This window comes from Geotrypetes seraphini, chromosome 14, assembly GCF_902459505.1.
Source record: "Geotrypetes seraphini chromosome 14, aGeoSer1.1, whole genome shotgun sequence".
Lineage (NCBI taxonomy): Eukaryota > Metazoa > Chordata > Amphibia > Gymnophiona > Dermophiidae > Geotrypetes > Geotrypetes seraphini.
Genome location: NC_047097.1, coordinates 5,463,116 through 5,476,669, shown reverse-complemented (window position 1 = coordinate 5,476,669; position 13,554 = coordinate 5,463,116). Strand labels below are relative to the sequence as shown.

The 13,554-nt window shown below is 43.2% G+C and overlaps 1 protein-coding gene across 6 annotated transcripts in view; it reads right to left on the bottom strand.

The window, feature by feature from the left end:
- CSNK1G1 (casein kinase 1 gamma 1) overlaps window positions 1–13,554 on the bottom strand; it is a 255,154-nt gene that overhangs the window by 118,814 nt on the left and 122,786 nt on the right. For all 6 annotated transcript variants that reach the window (XM_033919970.1, XM_033919969.1, XM_033919968.1 and 3 more), the window contains one exon: window positions 9,292–9,443. In XM_033919970.1, the coding sequence (XP_033775861.1) occupies window positions 9,292–9,443 (152 nt within the window). The remainder of the gene's footprint in view (window positions 1–9,291; window positions 9,444–13,554) is intronic.

The window sequence follows — 13,554 nt, the reverse complement described above, 5'->3', positions numbered from 1 at the left end:
ATTTTAGGCACATCATTTCAGTGGTTTCTTTAGTTCACAATACTGGCATCTCTATATAAGGTCTGTTTTCTTTATAGTTTTCCATAGTTTTTTAAATGTTGCTTTTATTTATATTATCAACAATATCTGATGTTTGTTCCTTTAAGCAATCAATTGTGATTGGTTTTGTTCATGTAAAAAGTGTCTTTTTTTAGACCCAATCTTTTTTGCTTGAATTACCTTTCTTTTACAACGCCTCATGGTAGATGTAAGTGCATTTTTTACAAAATAATATACGTTAGTCTTTTAATCATCTCTATTCACTTCCTATACATTGCAAGTACGCATGTTTTTCACCATATCCAATTTAGCAGCATGCTACATATATGATCTTTTCTCTGCACTGAAAATATACTTCTCTTCAAGACTATGTAGTGTATTGGACATTGGCGTGTCTCTCTTTTCATCTCACCTTCACATCTTTTTCATTTGCAATTAGCTTTTTCTAATATGTTCCATGCAAGTTATGCTGTTTATTATTTACGGCAAGGCTGCCCAATTCTGGTCCGCGAGATTTACTCTCAGGCCAGGTTTTCAGGACATCCACAATGAATAAGCATGAGAGAGATTTGCCTGCACTACCTTCTTGGTATGCCAATCTCTCTCATGTATGTTCATTGTGGATATCCTGAAAACCTAGCCTGCCAGTAGATCTCGAGGACCGGAATTGGGCAGCCCTGATTTACGGTTATGTTGTTTATTTATGTACAGTTTTTATGTACGGTTTTTATGTATGTTTATTATGTACAGTTTTTATGCATGTCCTAATTTTTTTCAAGTGTTCATTGTCCCCTGAGGAAGGCAATTTGGTATTGGTGAAACTAGGATCCTTCTTGGGACTGAAATAAAGGTTGTTGAAAAAGACTGTTGTTGGTTAACATTTTATCTACCTTTTGCTATACAATTACAATTTTGTCCAGAACACCAACTAAAGTGCAAAAGTGGGCAGGGAGATACCATCTGAAACTAAACACTGAAAAAACCAAACTATTATGGTTTGGGTGACATACACACTTAATCCCCATCTACTATTACTTTGACAACTAGCACCAGTTTCAATACTCCAAAGTACTGGGAATCATTTTAGATAACATGATCTTCAAAACTTAATGAGCTAACAACTTAGTCCAAAAATCATTCCTTACATTACAAAACTGTTCACAAGAGTGGCCAACCCAGGTCCCAAGTAACAAGTACCTGGCAGAATTCCAAAGAGTAGCAAAATTCCAGGCTACCAACCTCAGGAAAATGCAGAGGCTTTCCCCATAACACAAGAACTGCCATACTGGTACAGACAGAAGGTCCATCAAGCCCAGTATGGGCCACTGTTTCCAACAGTGGCCAATCCAGGTTTCAAATACCTAACTAGATCCCATGAAATAAAATAGATTTTATGCTGCTTATCCTAAGAATAAGCAGTGGATTTCCCCAAGCCATCTCAATAATGGCCTATGGACTTCCTTTCAGGAATTTATCCAAACCTTTTTTAAACCCTGCTAAGCTAACTGGCACCACCAGGTTTATACTTCGGTCTGAACCAGCCTCCAATAATTCTTAAGAGCTCTACTAAACCTGAGAGACAGGCCAGGAGCCCACAGACCTGTCAGAGCTGCATAGGTTGTGAGAGAATACTGGAAATGAGGCTGCTGCATAGGGGCCATAGGGCAGAGATCTGGCATTCTCTCTGCTGGTATCTGGCTTGATCTGTGGGATAAGAATATAAGATTTGCCGTTGCTGGGTCAGACCAGTGGTCCATCTTGCCCAGCAGTCCACTTACACGCCGGCCCATAGGTCAAAGACCTAGCCTTACCTGCGTATGTTCTGGTTCAGCAGGAACTTGTATAACTTTATCTTGAATCCCTGGAGGGTGTTTTCCTCTATAACAGCCTACAGAAGAGCATTCCAGTTTTCCACCACTCTCTGGGTGAAGAACTTCCTTACATTTGTACGGAATCTATCCCCTTTTAACTTTAGAGAGTGCCCTCTCGTTCTCTCTACCTTGGAGAGGGTGAACAACCTGTCTAATCTAATCTAATCTAATCCTTAGGTTTGTATACCGCATCATCTCCACATTCGTAGAGTTCGGCGCAGTTTACAGTAGATGAAATAGGAAGGAACTACAACAAAGGGTTAGAGGTAGAAGTGTGAAGAATATTTAGAGGACTTGGGATGTCAGATATAAGAGTTTTTGATATCTAAGTTGGAGAGAGGCTTACATTTTTGAGAAAAGCCAGGTTTTCAAATATCTTTATCTACTAACTTGTCTTTATCTACTAAGTCTATTCCCTTCATTATCTTGGATGTTTCAATCATGTCCCCTCTCAGTCTCCTCTTTCAAGGGAGAAGAGGCCCAGTTTCTGTAGCCTCTCATTGTACGGCAACTCCTCCAGTTCCTTAATCATTTTTGTCACTCTTCTCTGGACCCTTTTGAGTAGTACTATGTCCTTTTTCATGTACGGCGACCAGTGTTACACAGTATTACAGATGGGGGCGTACCATGGCCCGGTACAACGGCATGATAACCTTTTCAGATCTGTTTGTGATCCCCTTCTTAATCATTCCTAGCATTCTGTTTGCCCTTTTCGCCGCTGCGCATTGCACAGACTGTTTCATTGACTTGTCTACAAGTACTCCCAAGTCTCTTTTCTGGGGGACTTTCTCCGAGTATAGCACCGGACATCCTGTATTCGTGCATATGATTTTTGTAACTGACATGCATCACCTTGTACTTATCCACGTTGAACCTTAATTGCCATTTTGCGGCCCATTCCTTAAGTGTGTTTATGTCTCGTTGTAGGTCTTCGTAATCCTTCTGTGTCCTCACTACTTTGAATAACTTTGTATCGTCCACTAATTTAATCACCTCACTCGTCGTGCCAATTTCTAGATCGTTTATAAATATGTTGAAGAGCACAGGCCCGAGCAGCGAACCCTGTGGCACTCCACTCGTGACGCTTTTCCAGTCCGAGTATTGTCCATTTATCTCCACTCTCTATTTCCTATCCGCCAACCAGTTTTTAATCCACGTGAGTATATCACCCTCAATTCCACGGCTTGCAATTTTTTGAAGTAGATGTTCCTAAGCTACTATATGCCATTCTCTCAATCAAACTGCAGAAAACTTCAATAGCGAATACTAATCTGATGTTACTGCTCACTTGTCCAACACTATTGTACGAATCCACATTGGATTTTGAAAGAATGCTGCATTAGCAATGACTGAAATATAAGCCAACATAAGCTCCTACCTAATGGTCTCTTAATTCATCAATATCAGGTGAGAGTTGTCCTTTTTGCAGAACCATTTCAAATGATCTTACCTGTAGGTATTTTAAACATTTTTGAATCACTGCTTTATATTATGAAGGCAACATGTGCCTATCTGCTTTTATAACATTACCCCAGCAAAAGTAATTGCACAGATTTATACCTGTCCAAGGCAGGTATAACTGTGTGACTATATACTATGTATGCAGGAAACAAAAAAAAGTACATTTATAAAGTAAGTGTATTGTCAATCCTGCACCTGCTCTTCCTATTCTCTACTTCCATCAATGCTTAAGCATATACTGTATATCACCTAAATATATATGCTTTGTTTTACTTATTTTTTCATTTCTTTATTTAGTACATTTACAATCCCAGCAATTTTATAAGAACCTGAGTGCATAAAGCCAGTAGCATAACAAGGGAAGTGGTGCCTGGGGTAGTGGCGCCCCACATCACCGCACCATGCACTCCCCCACTCTTCCCCAGCACTTGAGCACTCCTCCCACTCTTCCACACCACTTGAGTGCCTCCCCCCACTAACCTCTTGAAATGTTTACTGGCACGAGCAGCATCTTCCACTTGCTGCTCGTGTCAGATTTGGCTCCCTTCTGACATCAAGTCCTGATCTCGAAGGGAGCTGAGAACGGTGCATGAAGCAAATAGAATATGTTGTCCTACTGGCAAACATTTAAAGAGGTATGCAGGGGAGGGGGGACCGAGAGGTGGCACTTGGAGAGATCTAACCCCCCCCTTACTACACCACTGCACACAACACAGTTCTACATGCTCAATTATTTTATAGAAAATTGTCTCATATGAAAGATTAGGTTCTTATCTTTGCTAATCTTCTTTCTTGTAAATCCTCACTTTATTCCGGGACCAGTGGGTTATTTCCCTCCACCCACTAGGTAGGAAGCCTCAAAACTTCAGAGGCTTTTACCCCCTCTCTCTCATACCTCATCACTGAGCGCATGCTCCTATGTACAGCAGTCAGTCTTAAAGCAGCCAGGAACATCTGTAGAGGATAAGAACAAGAGAGAGAGAGGAATGGGGATCTCCCCAGCAAGTAAATCAATTCTGCTCATATAAACAAATGCAACAACAATGAAACATGAAATAACAGGTTATGAAACATTGAAAACCTGAATGGCAAAACAGTGCTATAAGGAGCCCTCACTGTCAGAAGGGGGGCACCTGAACTAGGGAACACCCACAAATTAAAGGCTAAACCCAGTCTAATAGCACTCTTAGAAAGGCAGGTGAAAAAAAGAAATCCAGCTTACCAATACTTGTAAGGCAGACAATCGGTGAATCAGCACAGATAAGGCAGGTTCCCAGAATAAAGTAAGAATTTACAAGAAATAAGATTAGCAAAAGTAAGAACCTAATTTTACTTTATTATGGGACCAGTGGGATATAACAGAGCAGTCCCAAAAATTCAGGGTGGGACTAATGAGCCCACTGTCAATACAGAGGAGCCAAAAGCAGCATCCTGCTTGGCCGGCACATCGATCCTGTAAAACTTGGTGAATGTATGCAAGGAGGACCAGGTAGCGGACCTACAAATCTCGTCCAGACACACAGCTGATGTCTCTGATGAAGAGGAGGAAACTCCACTGGTTGAATGAGCCCGCACCCCGTGCGCTCAAGAGCCATACCGTAAGACCAAAGCAGTCCAGATCCTCCATCACAATCCCTGTGTAAGGAGGCGACAATGACAAGGTAACCGGAATACCAATCCTGCTGGAGCCGAACCAAGTCAGCATACCATGGCTGCCTCAGCCAATTGGATGCCACCAGAATAACTGGACCCTAGTGATCCACTATCCATCTCAACAGACGCCCTATCATGGGCCACAGAGGGAAGACATAAAGAAGACCCTCCAGGGGCCAGGGCTGAACCAGAGTATCCAAGCCTTTGCTGCCTACCTCCCAATGATGACCGAAGAACTGATTGGCCTTTTTGTTGGCCGCAGTCACCATGAGGTTGAACGTGGAGTACCATCACTGATCTGCTATGCAATCGAATGCTCTTTCAGAGAGTGACCACTCTCTGGGGTCCAGAATCTGACGACTGAGAAAGTCTGCTTGAATGTCCACTCCTGCCATGTGCATGGCAGACAGCACCACAAGGTGCCTCTCCACCCACCAAAAGAGCAGCTAAACCTCCATGCTCAGAAAGGGATTCTTTGGGCCTCCCCGATGATCAACATAAGCCACTGCCGTTGCATTGTCTGAGAACACACAGATGACTCAATGATGGAGACGACCTTCAAAGTGGAGAAGAGCCAGCCAAATTGCCTGCAGCTCCAGGCGATTGATCAACCACTTGCACTCTGATGGCATCTACCAGCCCAGAACAGGGAAAGTAATGTACACTGCTCCCTAGCCTTTTAGACTCACATCAGTCAACAGGATCACCCAATCCGAGAACTGGAGCAGACAAGAGAGGATGCAACCACCACGCTAGACTGATGCACACCACCGTCGTCCAGGGAAGGGGTGCATGTAACAGATCCCACTGTGGATTCCAGTGCAAAAGCAGAGCCTCGTGAAGATGAGCTCTGGCCCATGGGAACACATCAATTATTGCCACCATGGTCCTCAGAACCTGGAGATACTGCCATACCGTCGGGATCGGAGTGGTCAGACAGTCTCTGACAACCTGTTGTAGCTTCTCCTGAGAGGACACGAGTAGAAACACTGTGTTCTGATCCATGTGAAAACAATCTATGGGTGGGCTCAAGGTGACTCTTCCTGAAATTGATCACCCAGCCCAGATGTTGCAGCAATTGTACCACTTGTCGGATAGCCTAACACCCCTTGGATAGCAAGGGAGCTCTGATCAACCAATCGCCAGATGCGGGTGAACCAGGACACCCAGGGTGCAAAGATGGGACAACATGACCACCATCACCTTTGTGAAGATCCAGGGTGCCGTCGCCTATACAAAAGGCAGTGCTGCAAACTGGAAATATTGCCCTAGCATATGGAATTGCAGATACTTCCAGTGGTCCTGGAAAATGGAAATGTGCAGATACGCCTCCGTCAGATCTAGAGAAGCTAGAAACACAACACCCCCCCCCCCTCCGACACCACCAACATGAACACACTGTCTCCACGTGGAATCGAGAAACCTTAGGGACTGCACTGACCGCCTTGAGGTCCAGAATTGTTCTCCAATCGTTGGATCCTTTCTTTGGAACAATGAAGTATATTGAGTATTTCCCAAAACCTAAGTCTCGCTCTATCATGGGTTCGATTGCCACAATATCCAAAAGTCTGCAGACTGTGGCCTGCATCTGAACCACCTTCACAGGGTGGCCTGCAGGGAAATCCAGAAAATGCTCGATCAGAGGAAAGAGAAACTCCAATTTGTAGCCTTCTTTGAGAACCTCTAGAACCCAGCAGTCAGAGGTGATGTCCTCCCAGTCCACCAGAAAGGCCGACAACCCCCCTCTCCCGATAGAGGAGGAGACATCGGCCTGGCATCAGAACTGTTTCTTAGCAGAAGCCGCCAGCCAATTTGCTGCATCCTGCTGATGGCGGGGCTCGCTGAAACATGGTCTGCCCGACGAAAAGGACCATTGTCCTGTGGAAGGGCCCATGTTTGGACGAGAACACCAGAAGGGACAAAAATTAGAATGCCCAGAACTCCTAGAAAAGTGGGACCTGCTTCTGAGCAATGCCTTGGATTCATGATCCTGGCCATGTCATCCAGACCCTGGTCAAACAGGAGCTGACCCTTAAAGGGCAACCGACTCAATATAGCCTTAGAAGTGGAATCCTCAGACCACTGCCAGATTCAGAGATTTCTGCGAGCCGAAACAGAATAGGTGTCTAGCTTGGTGAAAACTTTCAAGATGCTGTACAAGGCATTAGCCATGTAATCCACCCTGGAGATGAGAAAATCCAAACCACGAAGCATCACAGTGTCAAGATCATGGCGTATCTTGGAATGGCATACTCAAGCCATGAAGTAAAAAACCATCACCGAATCAAACAGATGCTTAAGGATTAAATCCACATGTCAGTACTGAACATCCTTCAGGTCCACCACCCCCATCACTGGGGAGAGATGTGTGCTTGGTGACCTGCACTACCAAAGAGACCACCTTTGGAGAAACAAAACACTTGTTAAATCCTTCCGCCATGGGATAAAGCATTGCTATGGCCCGAGCACATTTCAACGGACCCTCTGGAGTGATCCAGATATATGTAAGAACCTGAACATCATCAGGATGACCAGGAAAAGAGGCAGATTGTGGTCTCTGGTCACTCATGAAGGAACATTCAGCAGTGACTGGCTGTTCAGACTGCAGCTTCAATTTCTGCAGAGACTCAAGAGATTAAATCCATAAGGTGCGCAGGTTTAAAGAAATTGTGCACCGTGGGGTCCTTCCACATATCACAGGCTCCACACAGGTCCAGATCCTGGAGATCCGCTAGATTCGCCACATCCATGGCCGCCGGAGAGCCACCCTGAGAAAGCAGAGGAATGAAAAGTGTTTCTGGTGCAACTGCGTACACAGCTGACATACTCCCCGGTATCCCCGCAGGTAGGCAAGAAGAAAGACCCTGGTCCCTTGAAACAGGGGTCCCTGTGACCAGCACAGAGGCCAGTGGAATAGAAACAGGCAGAGACTTTTAACTAAGTATGCCTGATAAAGCATATTCACAAACTTCTCACTTCACCTCAGATTTGGAATGCTTGGAAGATATGAGGTTTATCATCGGAGCCGTGCTTGCATTTCACCAAAACAACAATGCTTGCATTTCACCAAAACAACAACAGCACACTCCCCAAGGCCCCCTGATGCCAATTTTGTAGCAGTCGGGGCAGAAGGCGCTTGAAGATCCTCCTCGGAGGTTGAACGCAATGCATCCAAGCAAACCTCGTCCCCCTTGCAGGCTGCAGCGCACGTGGAACACGGCTGCCATCCACTACAAATGAGGCATGAATCCATCCCATCCTGTCCTGGGGAGGCCATCTATAAGGTTTTCTTACAAAAACAAAGCTGAGACGTATGAAAAATAACTTTAAATTCAAATCAAGAAAAATCCAAGATGGCCACCACAGGTGCCAATTTTGATAAAAAATAGCCTGGGAAAAATCACAGGAACTAACAAAAAATGGCAATTTCAGTATTTTAGAGATGTGAAGGGGTAGGGCATGCAGGGAAACCACCCAAAAACCCCTTTTTAAGAATCCCTAAATCGTTGATTTAGGCTGTCAGCCCTCACTCACTTTGATGTGCTGAATGAGGGAAACTGCAAGTAGAGCTAAAACAGCTCACAAGGAGATTTTGTGCCTCAGGGAACTTGGAAAACTGGATTTTAAGTCTTCTGACTGTCCCACTATCCTGACCACCATAGCCAGAGACCTCCGCCACCCATGGACATGTCATGCAAGCAACTGGCAGAGGAATGCAGTCTGGCTCCGATCCCAGTCAAGTTTTCATGGAACCGCTCAGTCTACGCTCCATCCAACTAGCAGACAAACTTGGGGCAAGCTAGCTCCCAAGTCCCGATCTGATGTGCAGGCTGTCCAGGGGGCTTACTGTCAAGCAAGGAACTCCTCAGAAGCAGATGTTCTCCAACAGTCTGTGATCTCCCGCAATCAAGGATGTCCCCGCAGAGGTCCTCCACAGCACAAGGGCGAAAACCGCAAATAAAAATACTGAAAGATCACGAAATAAAAACATGAGAAGAAAAGATAAGCTCCTACAGCCTGGACTGTAGGAAGAAAGACTGATATACACAGGAGCATGCTCAGTGATGAGGGATGAGGTATGAGTGAGAGGGTAAAAGCCTCTGAAGTTTTGAGGCTTCTTACAGATCATGGTGGGTGGAGGGAAATAACCCACTGGTCCTGGAATAAAGTGAGATTGTATAAGAATGAGTTATTTTTTAGTCTTTTAATAGCCTGTATAACACAAACCATTGGAAACTTCATTTACAACCACTTTTAGTTTACTCACCAGCTGGATGGCTATCATTAATACAGTCTTCAAAGTAAATGTCCTGTCACAGAGGTCAAATAAGTCTTCCAAGCTAGGGCCAAGCAACTCCAGTACCATGGCATTGTACTTCCCACAAGGTCCAAAATAGAATACTTGGGGAAGGCCTTCAGCTGAAAGAGAAAGAAATTATTAAACAAGATTTCAAGCCTAGCTTGAACTTTTAATTATCTACCACCATTTCCCTTCTAACCCTATTAACTTTTCCACATACCCCTGTTTTCAAGACAAACAGCTGCTTTTTCTGCTATAGAACAGATTTCAGGCGATTTAAAATAAAATGGAGAATCTTCAAATTCTGGAAGCAGCACAGACATGAGAAGACCTAGAAAGGACATTCAGTATAAATTGCTATCTTCCAATCTGAGAACTAAAGTAATAAGAATAAGAAGTTTATTTTTGTATACCGCAATACCACAAGCAGTTCATAGCGGTTTACAGAGGAAGAGACCTCTGCGATGTTTAAAAAAAAAAAAAAAATTACATTAGCATGCCAAGAGTAGTCAAGATTTATCCGGAAGCATTTCAAAGATACAAGAAGACAGGAAAGGAGTCAGAGAAATTTATCAAAGAGATAGGTTTTAATTGATTTCCTGAAGGTTTGGTAGGAGGGTGCATTTGAAATTAAGTTTGGAATGATAATGATATATCAAGGAATCTCTTAGCCCTTCAAGGATGGAAAAGCAAACAGGTAGTCACTACGTGTGCAAGTGGTGCCTGGAAATTCAAAATGGTGCGACAGGTAGATTGGGGATGAACCTATTATGGTTTTGAAGCAGAGGCAGGCAAACTTGAAAATGATCCTTGCTTCCACCGGCAGCCAGTGTAGTTTTTTGTAATACGGGCTTACATGATCAGATTTTTTGAGACCATAAATGAGACGAACAGCAGCATTCTGAATGACTAAAGTTTTATGTAGTCTTAAAATATTGAGTATCCCAGAAGTTTCTTTATTATTTATATTCTAAATAAGTTAAAAAGAAGTTGGTTAACAGACAAAGAAATATTTTGGGGTAAATTACTACTACAACTGAGTATTACTGATTGGATGGGAGATAAGAAATAAAATTACTGGGAACACCAAACCATACCCAAGTCTTTGTATCAAAAGAAATATGCACTGTTAACAGTTTATGATTTGTTCAAGAAGATGTTAGAGAATTATGTTCTTTCCATTTCATATATTATTTACTTAACTAATGTGCTTGAACAAAAGCATGTTTATTCTACTTTACTGTACCAACTTACATCTTTCTTTTTCATGCACAAGTGGATCGATTTTTCACTCTGTCAAAAATTACAAAGACTAGGGGGGACACTCAAAGTTACAGGAAATACTTTTAAAACCAATTGGAGGAATTTTTTTTTCACTCAGAGTATAGTTAAGCTCTGGAGCGCATTGACAGAGGATGTGGTAAGAGCGGATAACGTAGCTGGTTTTAAGAAAGGTTTGGACAAGTTCCTGGAGGAAAAGTCCATAGTCTGTTATTGCGAAAGACGGGGGAAGCCACTGCTTGCCCTGTATTGGTAGCATGGAATATTGCTACACCTTGGGTTTTGACCAGGTACTAGTGACCTGGATTGACCACCGTGAGAATGGGCTACTGGACTTGATGGACCACTGGTCTGACCCAGTAAGGTTAATTTTATGTTCTTATGTCTCCAATTCCCAGCAAGGAAACACCATCCACAAGGTTTGTCTTCTTACTTTGCCTAATCATACTCTCTTTCAAGCACAGAATACCAACATGGTTTCCTATGGCAGAGACTCAAAACACACTGGTAAAATCCAGTGAGTTGATATAGTGGCTTTAGAGGGAGAGATTTTTATTTTACGGGCGATTCTCAGCATAATAGCATGCAAATTATATGAATGTTATTTGTGCGGAGAATTGCCAATAAAGAGCGGGAGAAACTGTAACTGGCGCTTGCTCAGAAGAGCAATTGCTAAGCACAGCTACTCCCTTCTGTCAAAGCTGCTCTCCCTGCTTCGGTCAGTAAAGTACTGCCCTGCTAAACCGGCTGGGCTTGGCACCAGGACTCCCTGACACTGAAGCCTCTGCTGGATAAGAACGGGTCCTCCCTACATGGACAGCAGATTTTTGTCATTTGTTGGTGTAGTTTGTATGCATGTATTCTAATTGTTTTGTTATGAATATACTCTTGTAATAAACTTAAACTAAACCTTTCCCCTGGGTGTACTCAGATTACAGTGGACGAGTAGTCTGCTGGTTAGTGCAATGAACAGAGATCCCAGGGAACTGGGTTTGACTCCACCTGCAGCTCTTTGTTACCCTGGAAAAGTCATTTAACCCTCCCTTTCCCCATACAAAAACATCTTGTGAGACCACCAGGGACAGAGAAAGTACCTGTATATAATGTGTACAGTGATGGGTATGTCTAGTAGCACTAGAGAAATAATCAGTAGCAGTACCCACACTCCATTGTCCAACAGGTCCAAACACTGCACACTCATACCCACCGAGGAGCTGGGCTGCCACTCAATCCTGCTAGTGCCTGCTCCAATCAACCTCCTGCTGCTGCCTCCTTTTATCCTTTTTTTTTTTTCATTCTTCTTTTTTTTTTTTAATAAGAAATTTCCCTGGCAAACAGACAAAGGAATAAAGCCTGTCTGTTCAATTAAATCTTTTTAACTGGTTTCTGCAGGGGCGTACGCTACGAAAGTGGAAAGGGAGAGAACACCCCCACCACCACCACCACAATCACTGCCAGTACACTTCACTGAATAAGAGACTGAAAGGCTCAGGAATCTAGAGGGCTGAACTAAGGGTAATACTGGCCAAGGGACTCAACCACAAAGACAGGCCATAGACTACATCCTAGGAAGTTAAGCTTATTAAAGTAAACTGCTGCACTAGTGATGTCAGTGGAAGAGTTCAACCTCAAGTTTCAAGTTTAAGTTTATTAGGATTTTATATACCGCCTATCAAGGTTATCTAAGCAGTTTTACAATCAGGTACTCGAGCATTTTCCCTATCTGTCCCGGTGGACTCACAATCTATCTAACGTACCTCCACCTGCTGGTAGGAGGACATAACCCATTGTTCTGCACTGGTCTAGCAAGATGAAAACAAACAGAATCTTATATTAAAACTGTTAAAAGATGGTAAGTTATGCAGCTTTTTTTTTTTTTATTTTTAGAGGACTTTTTATTAGAAGTTCTGATCAACATTACAAAGAGTGAGAGTCAGTGCATAAGGCACTTGAAGATCCTCCCCAGAGGTCAAAGGCACTGCATTCAAGAAAATCTTGCCCCACCTTTCAGGCCGCAGCACATGTGAAACATGGCTGCACAACTAACAGCCATCCACTGCAACCTCAGGGGCATCTCCTGATGCAGTGGAAATCAAAAGCTGGTTCTCCGTGGTTCAGCTGTGCTACAAATAAAAGCAAAAGTATTTAAATCTTATGGAATGATCTCCCGCCCCCTCACTCCAGCTGATACTAATTGTCTACTTCTTAAAGGACTGCCCCTAAAGATGGAGTGATAGATTTTCTATCCAATGATTCAACCGACACTACAGGAAGGCAAGGCTAGCTCCACCCCCCAGAGGGCCGACATAACTCCGCGGTGTGCGAGGAGGGGGTGAAGGAAGAACATATTAGCCTCCTAAGTGTGTGTGAAAAAAGGATGAAGGTTAATAAAAATACTTTTCCACAAGCGCATAAAAGTTTATTTGTATGGATTATTAATATTAACCACATTAGAGGGCTAGAGGAGAATCATTGGATAGAAAATCTATCACTCCATCTTTAGGGGCAGTCCTTTGAGGAGTAGACAATTAGTATCAGCTAGAGCAGTGGTCTCAAACTCAAACCCTTTGCAGGGCCACATTTTGGATTTGTAGGTATTTGGAGGGCCTCAGAAAAAATAGTGAATGTCTTATTAAAGAAATTACAATTTTGCATGAGGTAAAACTCTTTATAGTTTATAAATCTTTCCTTTTGGCTAAGTCTTAATAATAATATTGTAATTTATAGCTAAAGAGACATATGATCAAGAAACTGTTTTATTTTACTTTTGTGATTATGATAAACATACTGAGGGCCTCAAAATAGTACCTGGCGGGCCACATGTGGGCCCCGGGCTGTGAGTTTGAGACCACTGAGCTAGAGTGAGAGGGCGGGAGATCGTTCCATAAGATTTAAATACTTTTGCTTTTATTTGTAGCTGCACCGCGTAGAACCAGCTTTTGATTCCCA